The sequence below is a fragment of the Lagopus leucura genome, unplaced genomic scaffold (genome assembly GCF_019238085.1).
Source record: "Lagopus leucura isolate 7727_CA_CO unplaced genomic scaffold, USGS_WTPT01 Super-Scaffold_100019, whole genome shotgun sequence".
Lineage (NCBI taxonomy): Eukaryota > Metazoa > Chordata > Aves > Galliformes > Phasianidae > Lagopus > Lagopus leucura.
The window spans coordinates 6,363,726-6,375,990 of NW_024962273.1; the positions used below are offsets into that span (position 1 = coordinate 6,363,726).

Consider the following 12,265-nt stretch of genomic DNA (forward strand, 5'->3'; position numbering starts at 1 on the left):
CCATTTTCTCTTTATTTTATATATTTCAGGTTGGCTTTCACAACACAGAGCCACTATATTGCTTCTGTTTATCACAGGTGAATTAAAAATAGCAGACAGTCCACTGCAGAGGTTGAAATTGGATTGTGGTAAGTAGCCAAGTAGCTAGAAACCCCCATTTTTAGTTCCTCTACAGTAGATTATGTAAATGAGAGTAGATCTATAATGAGACTGTTCAGTGACTGATGTACAGTGGGGACACTAATAGTTTACTGACGCCTTGTGTCATCTACAACCATATTTCCCTTCAAATGTCACACAGCAAGTTGTCAGCCAGGTTCCCCAGGGTCCTTATTAAAGGCAAGCTCCCACTGATGTGTGTAGGAAGAGGCACCAAAAGTACAGGACAGTCAAACTGACAGATGCTCTTGGTTGTGCAGAGGGCAAAGAGAATGAAGTTCATACATGAAACAGCACAGAGTGCAAACTGATACTTACTAAAGCACGTCCAAACTCAGAGCTGCGAATCCCTGAAAATGTCAGTGAATCTCAGTTGAGGCTTTGAATTTATCCATGTAGTACAGCAGAGAAGGAAGCTATCAAAACCCCACACCATGCTTTGCATGTGCCAGGTGCCAGACATGAGGTGTATTTTGCATACCTTCATTGTTAGGCAGTGGAAATTGATAGTGTTCCACCTCTGGCTGAAAGCCAGGTTTTTGAGCCCAGAAATCACCAAACTAGAATCCCTTGCCAATTCAGTCCACTTCTAGCCTTGTAGGTAAGCCATAAATAACCAGCATTCAACCACCATCTGAAAATGATGTTGCAGAACTGGACTTGAAGACCTCAGACAGGCGCTTCCTCAGACAATGTCAAATTAAGCTCTCAGTATGCACACTTCTGAGCTCTCCTCACTAATGATAACACCACTTGCATTTTTGCAATCTCAGCTGCCTGGGAGCACATAGACATTTCTGGGAGCCAGAGAGGTAAGGAAGCATTGAAGCTACTGGCCAAACGCTATCCCTGATACACTGATCTGTGAGAATACCTCATCCTGGACTTGCAAGTGTTTCACTGTACTCATAGCACTTTTAATTTCTCAGCACTGCTTTCAGGTATGTGCTGCTGCTATGTTACATGCACTGCCATGCAGCAGTACTGTGACAAAGCACTGTGCTGACATGCACTGCTCATCAGGCATCAGAACTGAGACAGGAGAGGCACAAACCCACATTCCTGTGGGTCCAGGTTATGCAACTGGAGAGTAATTAAATCAAACTCCAGCCAATCAAGGGACCTGTCCTGCTGCTCCCACACCTGGGAGCAGGATGCTTTCCCACTCCTGTCAGCCCCAGGATGAGCCTGTGGGGAGGCAGTGACCAGTTCCTGCATGTTACCTGTTCCACGCTATCAGCTGCATTGCTGGGGTTGGCACCGCTGAGCCTCAGGCAGAACTTGGGAGCAGAATCATGGTGGCACTGCATGGACAGCCAGGAGCGACGCAGGCATCAGCAAGAACATCAGCTGGAGGGCTGAAAGTGCATTTGATAGAAAGCCTTTGCAGAGGAGTTTGTTTTGCAAGTAGTTCTGTACTCTGGATGCAGTGTGCAGCCAGCGTCCACAGTCTTCCTTTGGGCTGAAAATTATTAGGAAGTATGTCTAACTATTGGAGAGGGAAAGTTGCTCTCCTGAAATGAATCTTGAATTTATCTGTCTTTAAATCCAATTTAGATTTAGAACAAAGCAAAACAAAGATAACAAAGTGTCCTTTCTTACCACTGGGATGTGGGCTGTGCTTCTGCTGCGTGGGCAGCTGCGGGCTGCGGATTGTCACACAGATGCAACTCTGGATCCGTGGCAGCTCACAGATTTGCCATTTATGCACAAAGCAATCATAGATCCAAATCACACAAGAAAAAGGTTTATTGAAAAATAAAGTTCTCCCTAGTTTTTTTTTCTACAACAGTGAAAACAAAGCATTTTTCTATGCCATTAAAGTACAGACATTTACGTTTCTAAAAAAAATAAAATAATCTTATCCTATTGAACCCCAGTAACTTGACAGTATCTGAATCACTGTGTTCTCATCTTTTCGAATCAAACTGTTTGAATGCAATATAGTGGAACACAACCATTCAAATAAAGACTTTAGCAGAGATTTCCAACTGAACACACACAGTAACCAGCCTGACCCTGAAGTTCTTACAAAACTATAAAAACTCCAACTCCAAATTATTTTCCGCAAAAAGCAGCCTTTCTTTTTACAGATTTCAGCAGGTTTTTGCTTGATTTCTCCCCTTACAGTGCTACAGGGATTACTCAGAATTTTCTAGCCTTTCCCTATGGAGATGCCTCCAGGGAAGGAATGAGACCAGAAAGCAGAGAGCTGCTCTGTCACCCTGCTGCGCTCAGCCAGAGAGAGAACTCAGCTCAACCCAGCAGAGTGAGCATTCCTTTAAGTTTTAACGTTTCTCTTGTTGCAATCTGCAGGGTAAGTTTTCTCAGAAAATTGACTCCCTTTTCCTTTTGCTAAAAACTGCCATTTCCTCCTCCTCTGCCGTATTCGTTTGTGAAAACTAAACAAAATGGTTTTCACTGTCACCATATTACAGCAAGCTTGTTAATGAGCATAAGAAATGAGTCCTGGGTATAACCCTACTAAAACGAACTGCCCTCAGATGGCCATTCAGCATGATTTACCGTGTACCTGTGTGACACCGGGAACGGCTGCAGTTCTGCCGGGAGCTGGGCCGGGCTGTGTGACACACACTGCAGCGTGGGGAAAGTGGAGTTACAACTCCTTTTATCAGCGCTTTGAGGACCTGGCTTTATTTACCCATTTAATAAGCAGGTTGCGCCGTGTTATTGGGAGAGGTCTGCAGAATCAGAGCCCAACACGAGTTTTAATTAAATGACTGTGTAAAGGATGACTCACGTGGAAGCTGCGCTTTGTTACTTTTCCCTGGAGGAAAGAACACGAGCAATGCCATACAGCTGAGGTTCAGCCTCTGCAATTTTCAACACATCCCTACAGTAAACATTTTACACTTGATACACGGAGTTTGCTGTTTACACATTCCATTTAAATATAATATTTGGAACTTACAAACTAACTTAAAAAAAAAAAACACCCAACAACTCCAAAGCTACTTAAAAATATGAAGACAAGATTTAAGTCACTGACCATTAAACAAAATGTTTTAACACTACAGTACAGCAGTGTTATTAAAGCATACTTAAATGAAACCTGTCCCTGGTCTTTCCAGCCTGACCAGAAGCCCATATCAGCCAGTGCATCGTTCTCAACTTTACAGTGGTGCCTGAACTGCTGGGGACAAAGGAGAACCACAAATGGAAACCAATCCTAAGTCAAAAGCTGAAGGCAAAGCAGCTGCAGGGAAAATGTCACACAGAGCCATGGCAAAAAGTTAGCACCCCTCAAAAAAAGGCTTTAAAGTCGAAAATGGTAACTGATATTCTCTTTAAAACAAACAATCAAAACAAAACTAGACTCTAGCACTCCATAATGCAGAGCGGACAGTTATTTAACCAGGTTCTGAACCAATACTATTATGGTGAGTCACACCAACTTAGGGATGATAAATGCTATAGCAGCAAGCAAAACTGGCTGCTGGTAACATGCACAGCATAACCTGCAAGGGTTTAGTCTTTATCTGTAGGATGGTGCTTTATCAAAAAGGGAGAGCTGTTTTCTTTAATTTGAAGAGAAATTAATGGGGGAGTCCTGCTACCAGTGAAGCCAGTGGGAGTTGTGAAATTAATTACTTGGATGAGAATTGTACCCAGCCTCATTTATCCCCTTTCCTTTTCACTGGAGTAAAACCTGGTCCTGAAATGCACTGTGAACAAAATACATGCCTAAGAAAGCAACTTGAATTTTGTTTATTTTGAGTAAGTAGCAGCTTGTAACCCATCTTTGTAATTTAGAGGGGACGCTCATTTCTGAGAAGGGAGGCATGTCTTTAGTTAGAGGACAGCCCAAGAACACACGGGAGGATTTAAAGGTCAGAACAATGTGATTAAGCAAGGAGAGAAGACATTGGTGAACAGCCTCACTTGCACCTGATGGTAATTTTGGACAAGTCTGAGCACCTGTCAGTGAGCAAGTTACAAACAGCTGCGAGCATTTGCAGCACAGCTGAGCAGGGAGTGCACAGAAACCTGGCTCTGTCCTCAGGCCTGGGCTGCTGAACCTGGAGCAGCAGCTGTTAGACAAAATATCCTCACAGAAATGAAAATAGAGATTTCTGCAGTCAGATGAACAGCCAGAATTCCCTCTCCACTGAGGCTGATACATTTGGATATGGACTCATACATTTGCATATAAAGGACTGCATGTTAAGAGCACCAGGAGTCACCCTGTGCACTTCCATCTGAACACACTTGTATGTGAAAAATCAAGTGCCTCCCAAATCCAGTGCAGATCTTAATTCTTCCACTTAATCAAATCAGGTGTGACTATTCCTACAGGTTTTTTGTTAGCACTGTCTCCCAGGAGAATGCAGTGGGTGCAGTTTGCTCTCTGTCTTTACACAGACATCTGTCCCAGCAGAAGCATTCATGTCCAATTACAGACATTCAGTAAAAGGCATTTCACTGGCAGAAGCAAATTTTGGTAAGAATCAGTGATGTTTGGGTATCTTTTATCTTATTAACCCTTATGTTTTTAGAGCAGATCTTCCTGCTATTTCAAAACATTCAGAATTTGTTCTGCTAACAGATATACAGTGACCAAGCACTGGGTTTTACCTGCAGTTAGTGTTCCATTATATTTGTTCAGACAGTGTCCACATTAAAAGCAGCCATCCAAACCCCAAAGTAAAGAAAAAAAAAGGCACATAAACATTAAATATTTGTAGGAGAAACAATCTGCTATAAACAAACACAGCTGCGACTATAAAGCACAAAAAGAAACAAACTAAGCAAAAAATGCAAAAAAGCAACTCTATTTATACATGTGCAAATCAACTTGCATATATGAAATAAATGAGGTTTTTATTGGCATTTTTAAACAGTGTGTATTTACCAACTTTACCTTTCAAAGGCAAGCCATAATTTTATGTTAATAAATATGTAAATGCTTCTCTCAAGTTTTCTAATCTCATAGGAACAACATTTTTTGAAAAAACTAGGTCACATACAAAAATACAAAATTTTAAAACAAAGAATGTCTTGATATGAGAGTTATGATTAAAAGCTTGTAAAACCTTCTTCTATGCAACTTTTGACATTTTTCCTCCCCCACCAACCACCGGTCAATATATTCCACTGCCAAGTCATGCAGAAACCTGATTTCAGAGCAGAAGGAGCTGCAGGCCTTACCGGTGGACTGAGCTCTGCGGCCTGGCCCCACCTCAAGGACCCCAAGTGGAATATTGTGACTCCACCTTTACTCTTTCACTAGGAAGGAAAATAGTTCTGACACTTGGACAGAAGGCTGGCCTCTGTTCTAACATGGGGATTTTTTACACGTTACTACATTGTTCAAAACTGTAGTAGTCCCACCTGGATTTGCCTGAGTGCTTATCTGCAGAAGGGCTCTGCATGATTTACTGATGCATGGGCAACACTGCTCTGTGATGGAGAGTGAAACATCAGCACACTACAGTTTGTTCACTCACAGTTCTTAGAGGGTCTCTTCTACAGAAATTTGATTGAAGCTGTATTTCATAAAAGTAACACTTCTGAAAGAAGAGGTCCAGCTACTGTGTTTTAAGTTAACTACGCAGGCCTGTGAGACTACTGCTCTTGATTCTTTTTTCTTCAAGATTAAGGACTCATTCTCTATAGATTTCAGTGGAAATAGAATCAGACCCAAATGATCCTGAAACCGGATTTAGATATCCTGTCCCTGGCTGAAATGCCAGCGGCACCAGTGTTTGCTGTTTCACTTTTGCCAGTATGCGGTAATTCAGCTCAGTAGGCTAAGAGAGAAATAGTGCTACAGCATGAAAAAAAAAACAGCTTATAATAGACTCTCCCTGCTGTGGTAAATGCAGACTTACCATTGAGCAAAGCACTAGACCAGAAAATCTTATAATAACAAATACCAAAACCCTCCCCATCTATAAAAGCTTAGAGGCAAAATAAAATGCAATATGCCATGTGGACCATACAGCAGTGGGAGTCAAGCAAATACGTATTTACAGCAAGAATTACACTGCAACAAAAACTACGTGTTTTGCATTTGTAAGTGCACACATCCACATCTTTGTTTCCGATGTAATTCTCTGATATGTCATTCTGAATTAAAATCCTGCCTGAGGAACCTCAGGCTGAACTAGGAGAGACAAATCTCTGCTGTTGCCCCCACATTCAGCACCAGGTAGAAATACACACTGCCAGTAATATACAGGGCTTTCCAGTTGCATAAATATGCACAGCTATGTGGGGAATAGGTGATATAAACACAAAATGAACTGTTGCATCTGCTCAGACCCATTTTGAATCCTCCTCCAGCTCTGCTGGGGTATTCAAACTATTGCAAACTACGCTTCTGTTGACTGAAGCAAATGCTGAGATATGCTAAGAGTAAGAATGCTCATACTAGTTGTGTTTTTTTTCTCACACAAAATGTTTGCCTCATTAAAGGGCCCTGTTATTCTGCTTTTGGAAAATTACTCTAAGATACAGCAGATTTTTCCTGGCATCCCAGGAACTTCAACATTCCCACACAGCCTTGTGGCCGCCCAACAGCCTCAGGATTACAGTCCTGAGTTCTCAGCAGTCCTATGTAAGGAGTGTTACAGTGTAACACCATCAGGAGTGCTGAGGCAGGAAACCAATTGGAAAAAAGTAATTTGCTGTTTTCACGTTGAAACTTAACAATTTTTGGCTCCCTTGTTTTAAAAGTTTATCCAGGATTAAAAAGCAGTTCCCTCCAATGGTCTTTGGTAGGTCAAGAGATGGGAAAACAAAAGTATCTATGCTTTTCATGGCTACTCAGTAACGGTCATTTTCATGAAAAAAACCCTTCATGCTAATGGAGTTTTTTCCAACACAGAAAGAACGCGTTCACGTCCCAAAGTGCTGACTATGACTGCTTTCAAAATACACCACGGACTGGTTTCTCACTGACCTTAGCAAATTGTTTCCTGTCTACAAATGGTGCTGCCAAGCGTGCCACCTTCTGCTGAGAAGAACCATAGTTACCTCTACAAAAAGAAAGTGGTGTCAAAGATTTAATGTGCTGCTTCAAAGGAAGTTTGAATTCAAACTCTTCAATTTTCTCAATTTATGACTGGTGTGCCTGTTAAAAAAAAAACAGAAAAGAAAACCTAAAAAACACCAAAACCCTCCTTCCCTCCCCAAGAGAAAAACAACCAAAGCACCCACAAGATCAGTCAATACTTTTCTTAGCAGTTGTCTCCTCTTGTTCTTCAGAAAAAAATTCTCTTTAAAAATCTAGCTAGTTATGAAGACATTTTACATTTCTACCATACAATAATTATAGTTAGCTTAGTTTAACCTTTCTATGTCATTCAGCAACACTTTAACTACTGGAAGGCGCAGCAAACTGAGGCTCTAACAATAATATTGCTCCAAAGATGCTGAATACTTTTTGCTTCACACAGTATTTCTAGTAGACAGACTACAACAGAAGCATGGGCAAATTCCAAGGATTACTTTCTAAATGGGACCAGTAAACTGACAAGTCCATCCCTAAAAAGGCAGCGTGTCTTTGAGGCTTTTCCACACTGAAGAATGCCCCAACCCAAGTTGGCTGTCGGGTCACACACTGCCTGCTTGCTCACTCATAGTACTTTCTGTTCAGACTGCTCTGGTGCAGCAGCCGTGATGCAGACAATACTTTGTATACAAAACTTGAACAAAAAGGACTGGGCCCAGATAACCCAATTGCAGAATATAGAGCTATCTTGTGATTCCAAATTCTTGTGAAGTAAACCACTTTGTAGCCATTCAAGACAAAGCAGTACCCAAAACAGTGCATCTATAATAAATTGTAGTCCTCCCCCCCTCCACCCCCCAGCACACTTTTTTCAATTTTTTATTGGAATGATGCTGAGATCTTTTTGCTAACCATGACCAGGGATGTTCAAACTCATTGAAAAATAGAAAACACTTCACCCAAACAACAAAAAAGTAGTTTGATGGGCCTGGGAGTTTTCTACAAACTATTCTGTGCAGTCATCTTCAAACCACTGGAGAACACGAAACTCATTTCTCTTCGCAAACAGATGAAGCAATTTGAAGAGTTGCACTGCAAATGTTCTTATAGGAAAAAAGATCAGTTAGCTGTTTGCTATCAATCCCTCCTCTCAGTAGATAATTCTGCCCAGCAATAATAGCTCTGCCTGCAGCAAAAAAACCTGGACAGAAGTGCAGGAATTAATAAGTAGCTCCTCTCAAAACTACTTACATTTTGTCCTATACTCAAAAGAAGCCCTGCTGCTGCTATAGGCAGTCTTTACAAAGCGCAACCTGTCCCTTAATGTAGTCCCTGCATGGGCAGATTCTTCTGTGGGTCGGGTGGGATCCAGCACAGCTGAACAGTAAGAGGTCACCTTGGAAAACACAGTGCTTCCTTCTTCCATCAAAAGAGGGGACCACAATATCATTTGCAGACTCAACGGTGAGACATTCGATGTTATGCCTAAAAAGGAAAGCAAGCCATCAAAAGTGGAGTGGAGTTTGCAGGAGTTGAGTACACAGTTTTCATCCTTGCTCACCACGGATATAATACTGCACTACAAACTAAGTTAAGATCAGAGATGCAGGTTTTCAGACACTAATTTCTTTTTGCTTGCACAGATTCTCTCTGCAGAGGGCAGCAGAGTCTTTTCAGCATTACTTCGTGTCTTAAAGATTAATGAGAGAAGTTAAAAAGGGAAAAACATTATTCCTCAGATCTGATGTTTTAGTATACAATGGATTTCTAGTAAGACAAAACCAAAGAATCTGAAAGCAGGAGAAAGTTTCATTGATTTGAGCACAAATCACTGCCAGGCAAACCAAACCACGCCAGGCATCCCGGGCAGCCCGATGTGAGGCTGAGGTGCTGGTGCTGTGCTGCAGAAGAAAGGAAAACTCAAGTTGCCATTTTCTGACCACAAAGCTTAAAAGTATGAAGGTAGCAATTCCAGCAGAGTCTTTTTTCCAATTATTCTGGAAACAGTGGTGGCTTTAGAAGTAGAATTTAACAGACTTTTTGTCCACAGAAACACAATTTTGTCTAGATAGCTAGAAAAGAACAAGAGCTTGACAGAAACTTTTCATACGTGAGCTGCTTCTGTACTCTGCTGGAAATTACAACTTTTCAAATAAAATATAAAAATAAAATCTGTCTACAAAGAATATAGAAAAAGGTGAAGATGGAAAACCTGTAAGGCACACTTGCTAGCAGCCATTTTGCAGCCCAGCATTTGAATGCTTTGCTTTCATTCTGAAAGGAACACAGGCATGTTCCCAAAGAAATGGCACCTGAAAGCAGCAATAATTTCCTTAATGCATAGCTGGTAAGCACTATAAAGTGGTACTAATACCTCTAAATGCAGCAGGGATCAGAAATCTTTATATCCAGGATGCTACTGACAAAGGCTTGCAGAGATGGCACTTGGAATCGTTAATGAATATATGTTTCTCAGTGTGGATGTTAATCGTAACCAAAGAGAGAGCTCAATAAATGAAAGAAAAGCAGAACGAGGCACTGCATTTAAAATCATGCAAGTAACTGGTGGAAATCACACAATGTGCAGAGAGTTTTTTATTTGCTGCAACAAAAGATTTAATTTTTGAATCATTCCCTCCACCGCACTGCCAACCACGGCTGGGATTAGTGCAAGGCACCATGCCATTCACTTGCTCTCAGGAATATATAGCAAAAGTAATACAGAACAGTGCACCTGCTCAGCCAAGGCTGTAACATGCCCAAGTTTTACAAGCTCACTCAAACACAATCATAGTCCTGGCATCTATGATACTGCAGAATAAGCATCTCTGCTTGTTGCAAGCAACTCCATACCAAAGGGCAGCGCAGCGTGCAGAGTGTGCACATAGGAGGTGGAGGGAAGGAGGAAGAGCTGTGAGTTTTTGGCTTGGTGATTGCCTCTGTGCTGTATTCCTCATTGCAAAAACACATGCTGCATGGAGCAGTGCTGTGGGCACGGCAGTAACTCCAACCATCCACTGCTGTGAAGGATGGACTGCTGGCCTCACGGGTTGCTGCTGCCAAAACACACAGTGCCTCTCAACACCTCCTCTGCTCACAGAATCCGTGCACTAAGCACCTTACATGGCAAAAACCAGAGCTATAGAAAGAGACAAATAATATGTTTGTGCTTTTGGGTACTTACTTAAGCAGAGCTTTGTCCTTGTTAAGATGCTGGAAGAAGGAAGGCTCGCAAATGAGCTGGCTTTCCTGACAAACTTGTTTACAGGATTTTCCAGGTTCAGCAATTTTCACTTGAAGGGCACTTAGTGGGGGCCACATCACTTGCCCATGACAGAAATCCTGCAGTGACAGACAACATTTCATTGTGATGAATCCAGTGTCTCATTAGCAATTTTCTCCATTAATAAAGTAAGTGATTATTATTACAAACACTCATTTAGAGCTCAGAGTGGTTGCACTAAAATCACTATGACAGAGGATAAAAAGAATTTTTTGAGTGGGCGAATTGCCACCTTTGCTAGTTGAAATGGGGTGGTACCAAAGCAGTTTCTTTCCCACCTTTAACTAATCACAAGTATCTGAATCTCTCTTTACTTCCACATACCCAACCCATATTGGCTCTGTGACTCCTGTTCCACCAGCTCCTGCTAGCAGAACTATTTTGGTAGCAGCACAAAGTCTAGGAGGAAGGTCCAGGGTCAGCTACCATGCGAGTGAGACGTGTCTCTGTGGCAGGTAGTGAGCCATCTGGGCAGGATCAGGGGAAGTCACAGCAACGCTGAGGAAGTGAACTCAAAAGACTGATGATTTCTATAAGGCAACCAGGGTTCAGAGAGTCTGTTTGTTCTCCTTGATTGAGCTGATAGTCAAAGTGCTCTGCGACAATGAAAGAAACTGGCCCTAATACATGCAGTCAAGCGTCATGTGCAGCAAGAGAGGGAAAGAAGAAATGGTATCCAAATACACCTGCTTGCAAAAAAGAAAGTAACAGTTTTTACAGTCTTGGCATTATAAAAGAAAAAAGTAAATAACATTCCATTATAGTTGGCCATTACTTCAGTATTTGGTAACTCTCATCAGTTTGGGCCCACTCCATCACCATCATGGCTTGCCTTCTCCTGACAAAGCAAATATTTGTACTAACAGGTCCCAGACTGTGACCTAGGGCTTAGAAAGACAGAACTACTTCAAAATTTAATGAAATGAAACCTCCAAATGACAACCAATTCTTTTTTTTTTCCTCCTCTGTTTAGATTTGCTCTGCTGAAGCAGGAAGCTTTTGTACCCGCAGCTTTAACCATAAATTTAATATCCTAACTAATTTCTCAAACATCTGATAGCACACAGCAGAAGATCACAGTTAGACCTTATCTGTGTTTTATGACACTTCTTCTGATAAGCAATTTCATATAATCACTGTAAACGAACTGCCAGTTTATGCAGCTGCTTTATTTGATATCATTTTGATGAACCAAAGTAGCAAGAGGCATGTGTACAGAAAGTCATCTAAGTGTGCCAGAGAAACAAAAGTGCTTCAGGCACAAATTGAGAAGAAACAAAAATTCAGAGAGCAAAAGTGATTTTTCATGAACTCCCATTGGGATTTAATTTTTTTTTTTTTTACTCATATTTGTCATTAATAGGTTGCATATATTTTTTTGGTTTAGTGCATTCTATAACATAAAAAGAATAAACTTTCATATTTGAAAAAAATTAATTTTAATGGGTATTTTTGGCAGAATAATTTTACATAAAGCAGGTTAACAATAGATGGTTTAAGGTATTTTTTAATGAGACTGTTTCATAAAGGTTGCTTTGTTATTTGGACTCGGGTGCTCTGCTTATTCTGAACTTTTCTAAGTAAACACTTGATGCAGGAGGGAATTTATCTATTGTAAATATTGGATTCATAGTTTGTGAGGGCAGAAGGCAAAGTTATTCAAAGACAAGGAAATGTCTTGTGAGCCTTTGCCATTTGCTGGAAACTTCAGCTTGTAAAATGTCTTAGTGGAAATATTTCTCTAAATCTAGGCCAACACCAGCCTCCATTTCTGCTCCACAGCCTGGTGGGAAAGCTTCCTCAGCGCTGCTGCCCTCACAGATACCAGCACAGAGCTGTGCTGTCAG

The 12,265-nt window shown here is 41.3% G+C and overlaps 2 protein-coding genes across 5 annotated transcripts in view; one reads left to right on the top strand and one right to left on the bottom strand.

The window, feature by feature from the left end:
• Positions 1 to 365, top strand: part of TMEM163 (transmembrane protein 163) — an 83,821-nt gene extending 83,456 nt beyond the window's left edge. Inside the window, exon 10 of the mRNA XM_042877670.1 lies at positions 30 to 365. The gene's annotated coding sequence lies outside the window, so the exon portion shown is untranslated. The remainder of the gene's footprint in view (positions 1 to 29) is intronic.
• Positions 366 to 2,233: 1,868 nt separating this feature from the next.
• MGAT5 (alpha-1,6-mannosylglycoprotein 6-beta-N-acetylglucosaminyltransferase) overlaps positions 2,234 to 12,265 on the bottom strand; it is a 113,525-nt gene continuing 103,493 nt past the window's right edge. For 3 of the 4 annotated variants that reach the window (XM_042877675.1, XM_042877674.1, XM_042877677.1), the window contains 2 exons: positions 10,320 to 10,477; positions 2,234 to 8,620 (listed from right to left, as the gene is read on the bottom strand). In XM_042877675.1, the coding sequence (XP_042733609.1) occupies positions 8,422 to 8,620; positions 10,320 to 10,477 (357 nt within the window). In that variant the 3' untranslated portion in view covers positions 2,234 to 8,421. The remainder of the gene's footprint in view (positions 8,621 to 10,319; positions 10,478 to 12,265) is intronic. The other variant, XM_042877676.1, reaches the window with a different exon arrangement.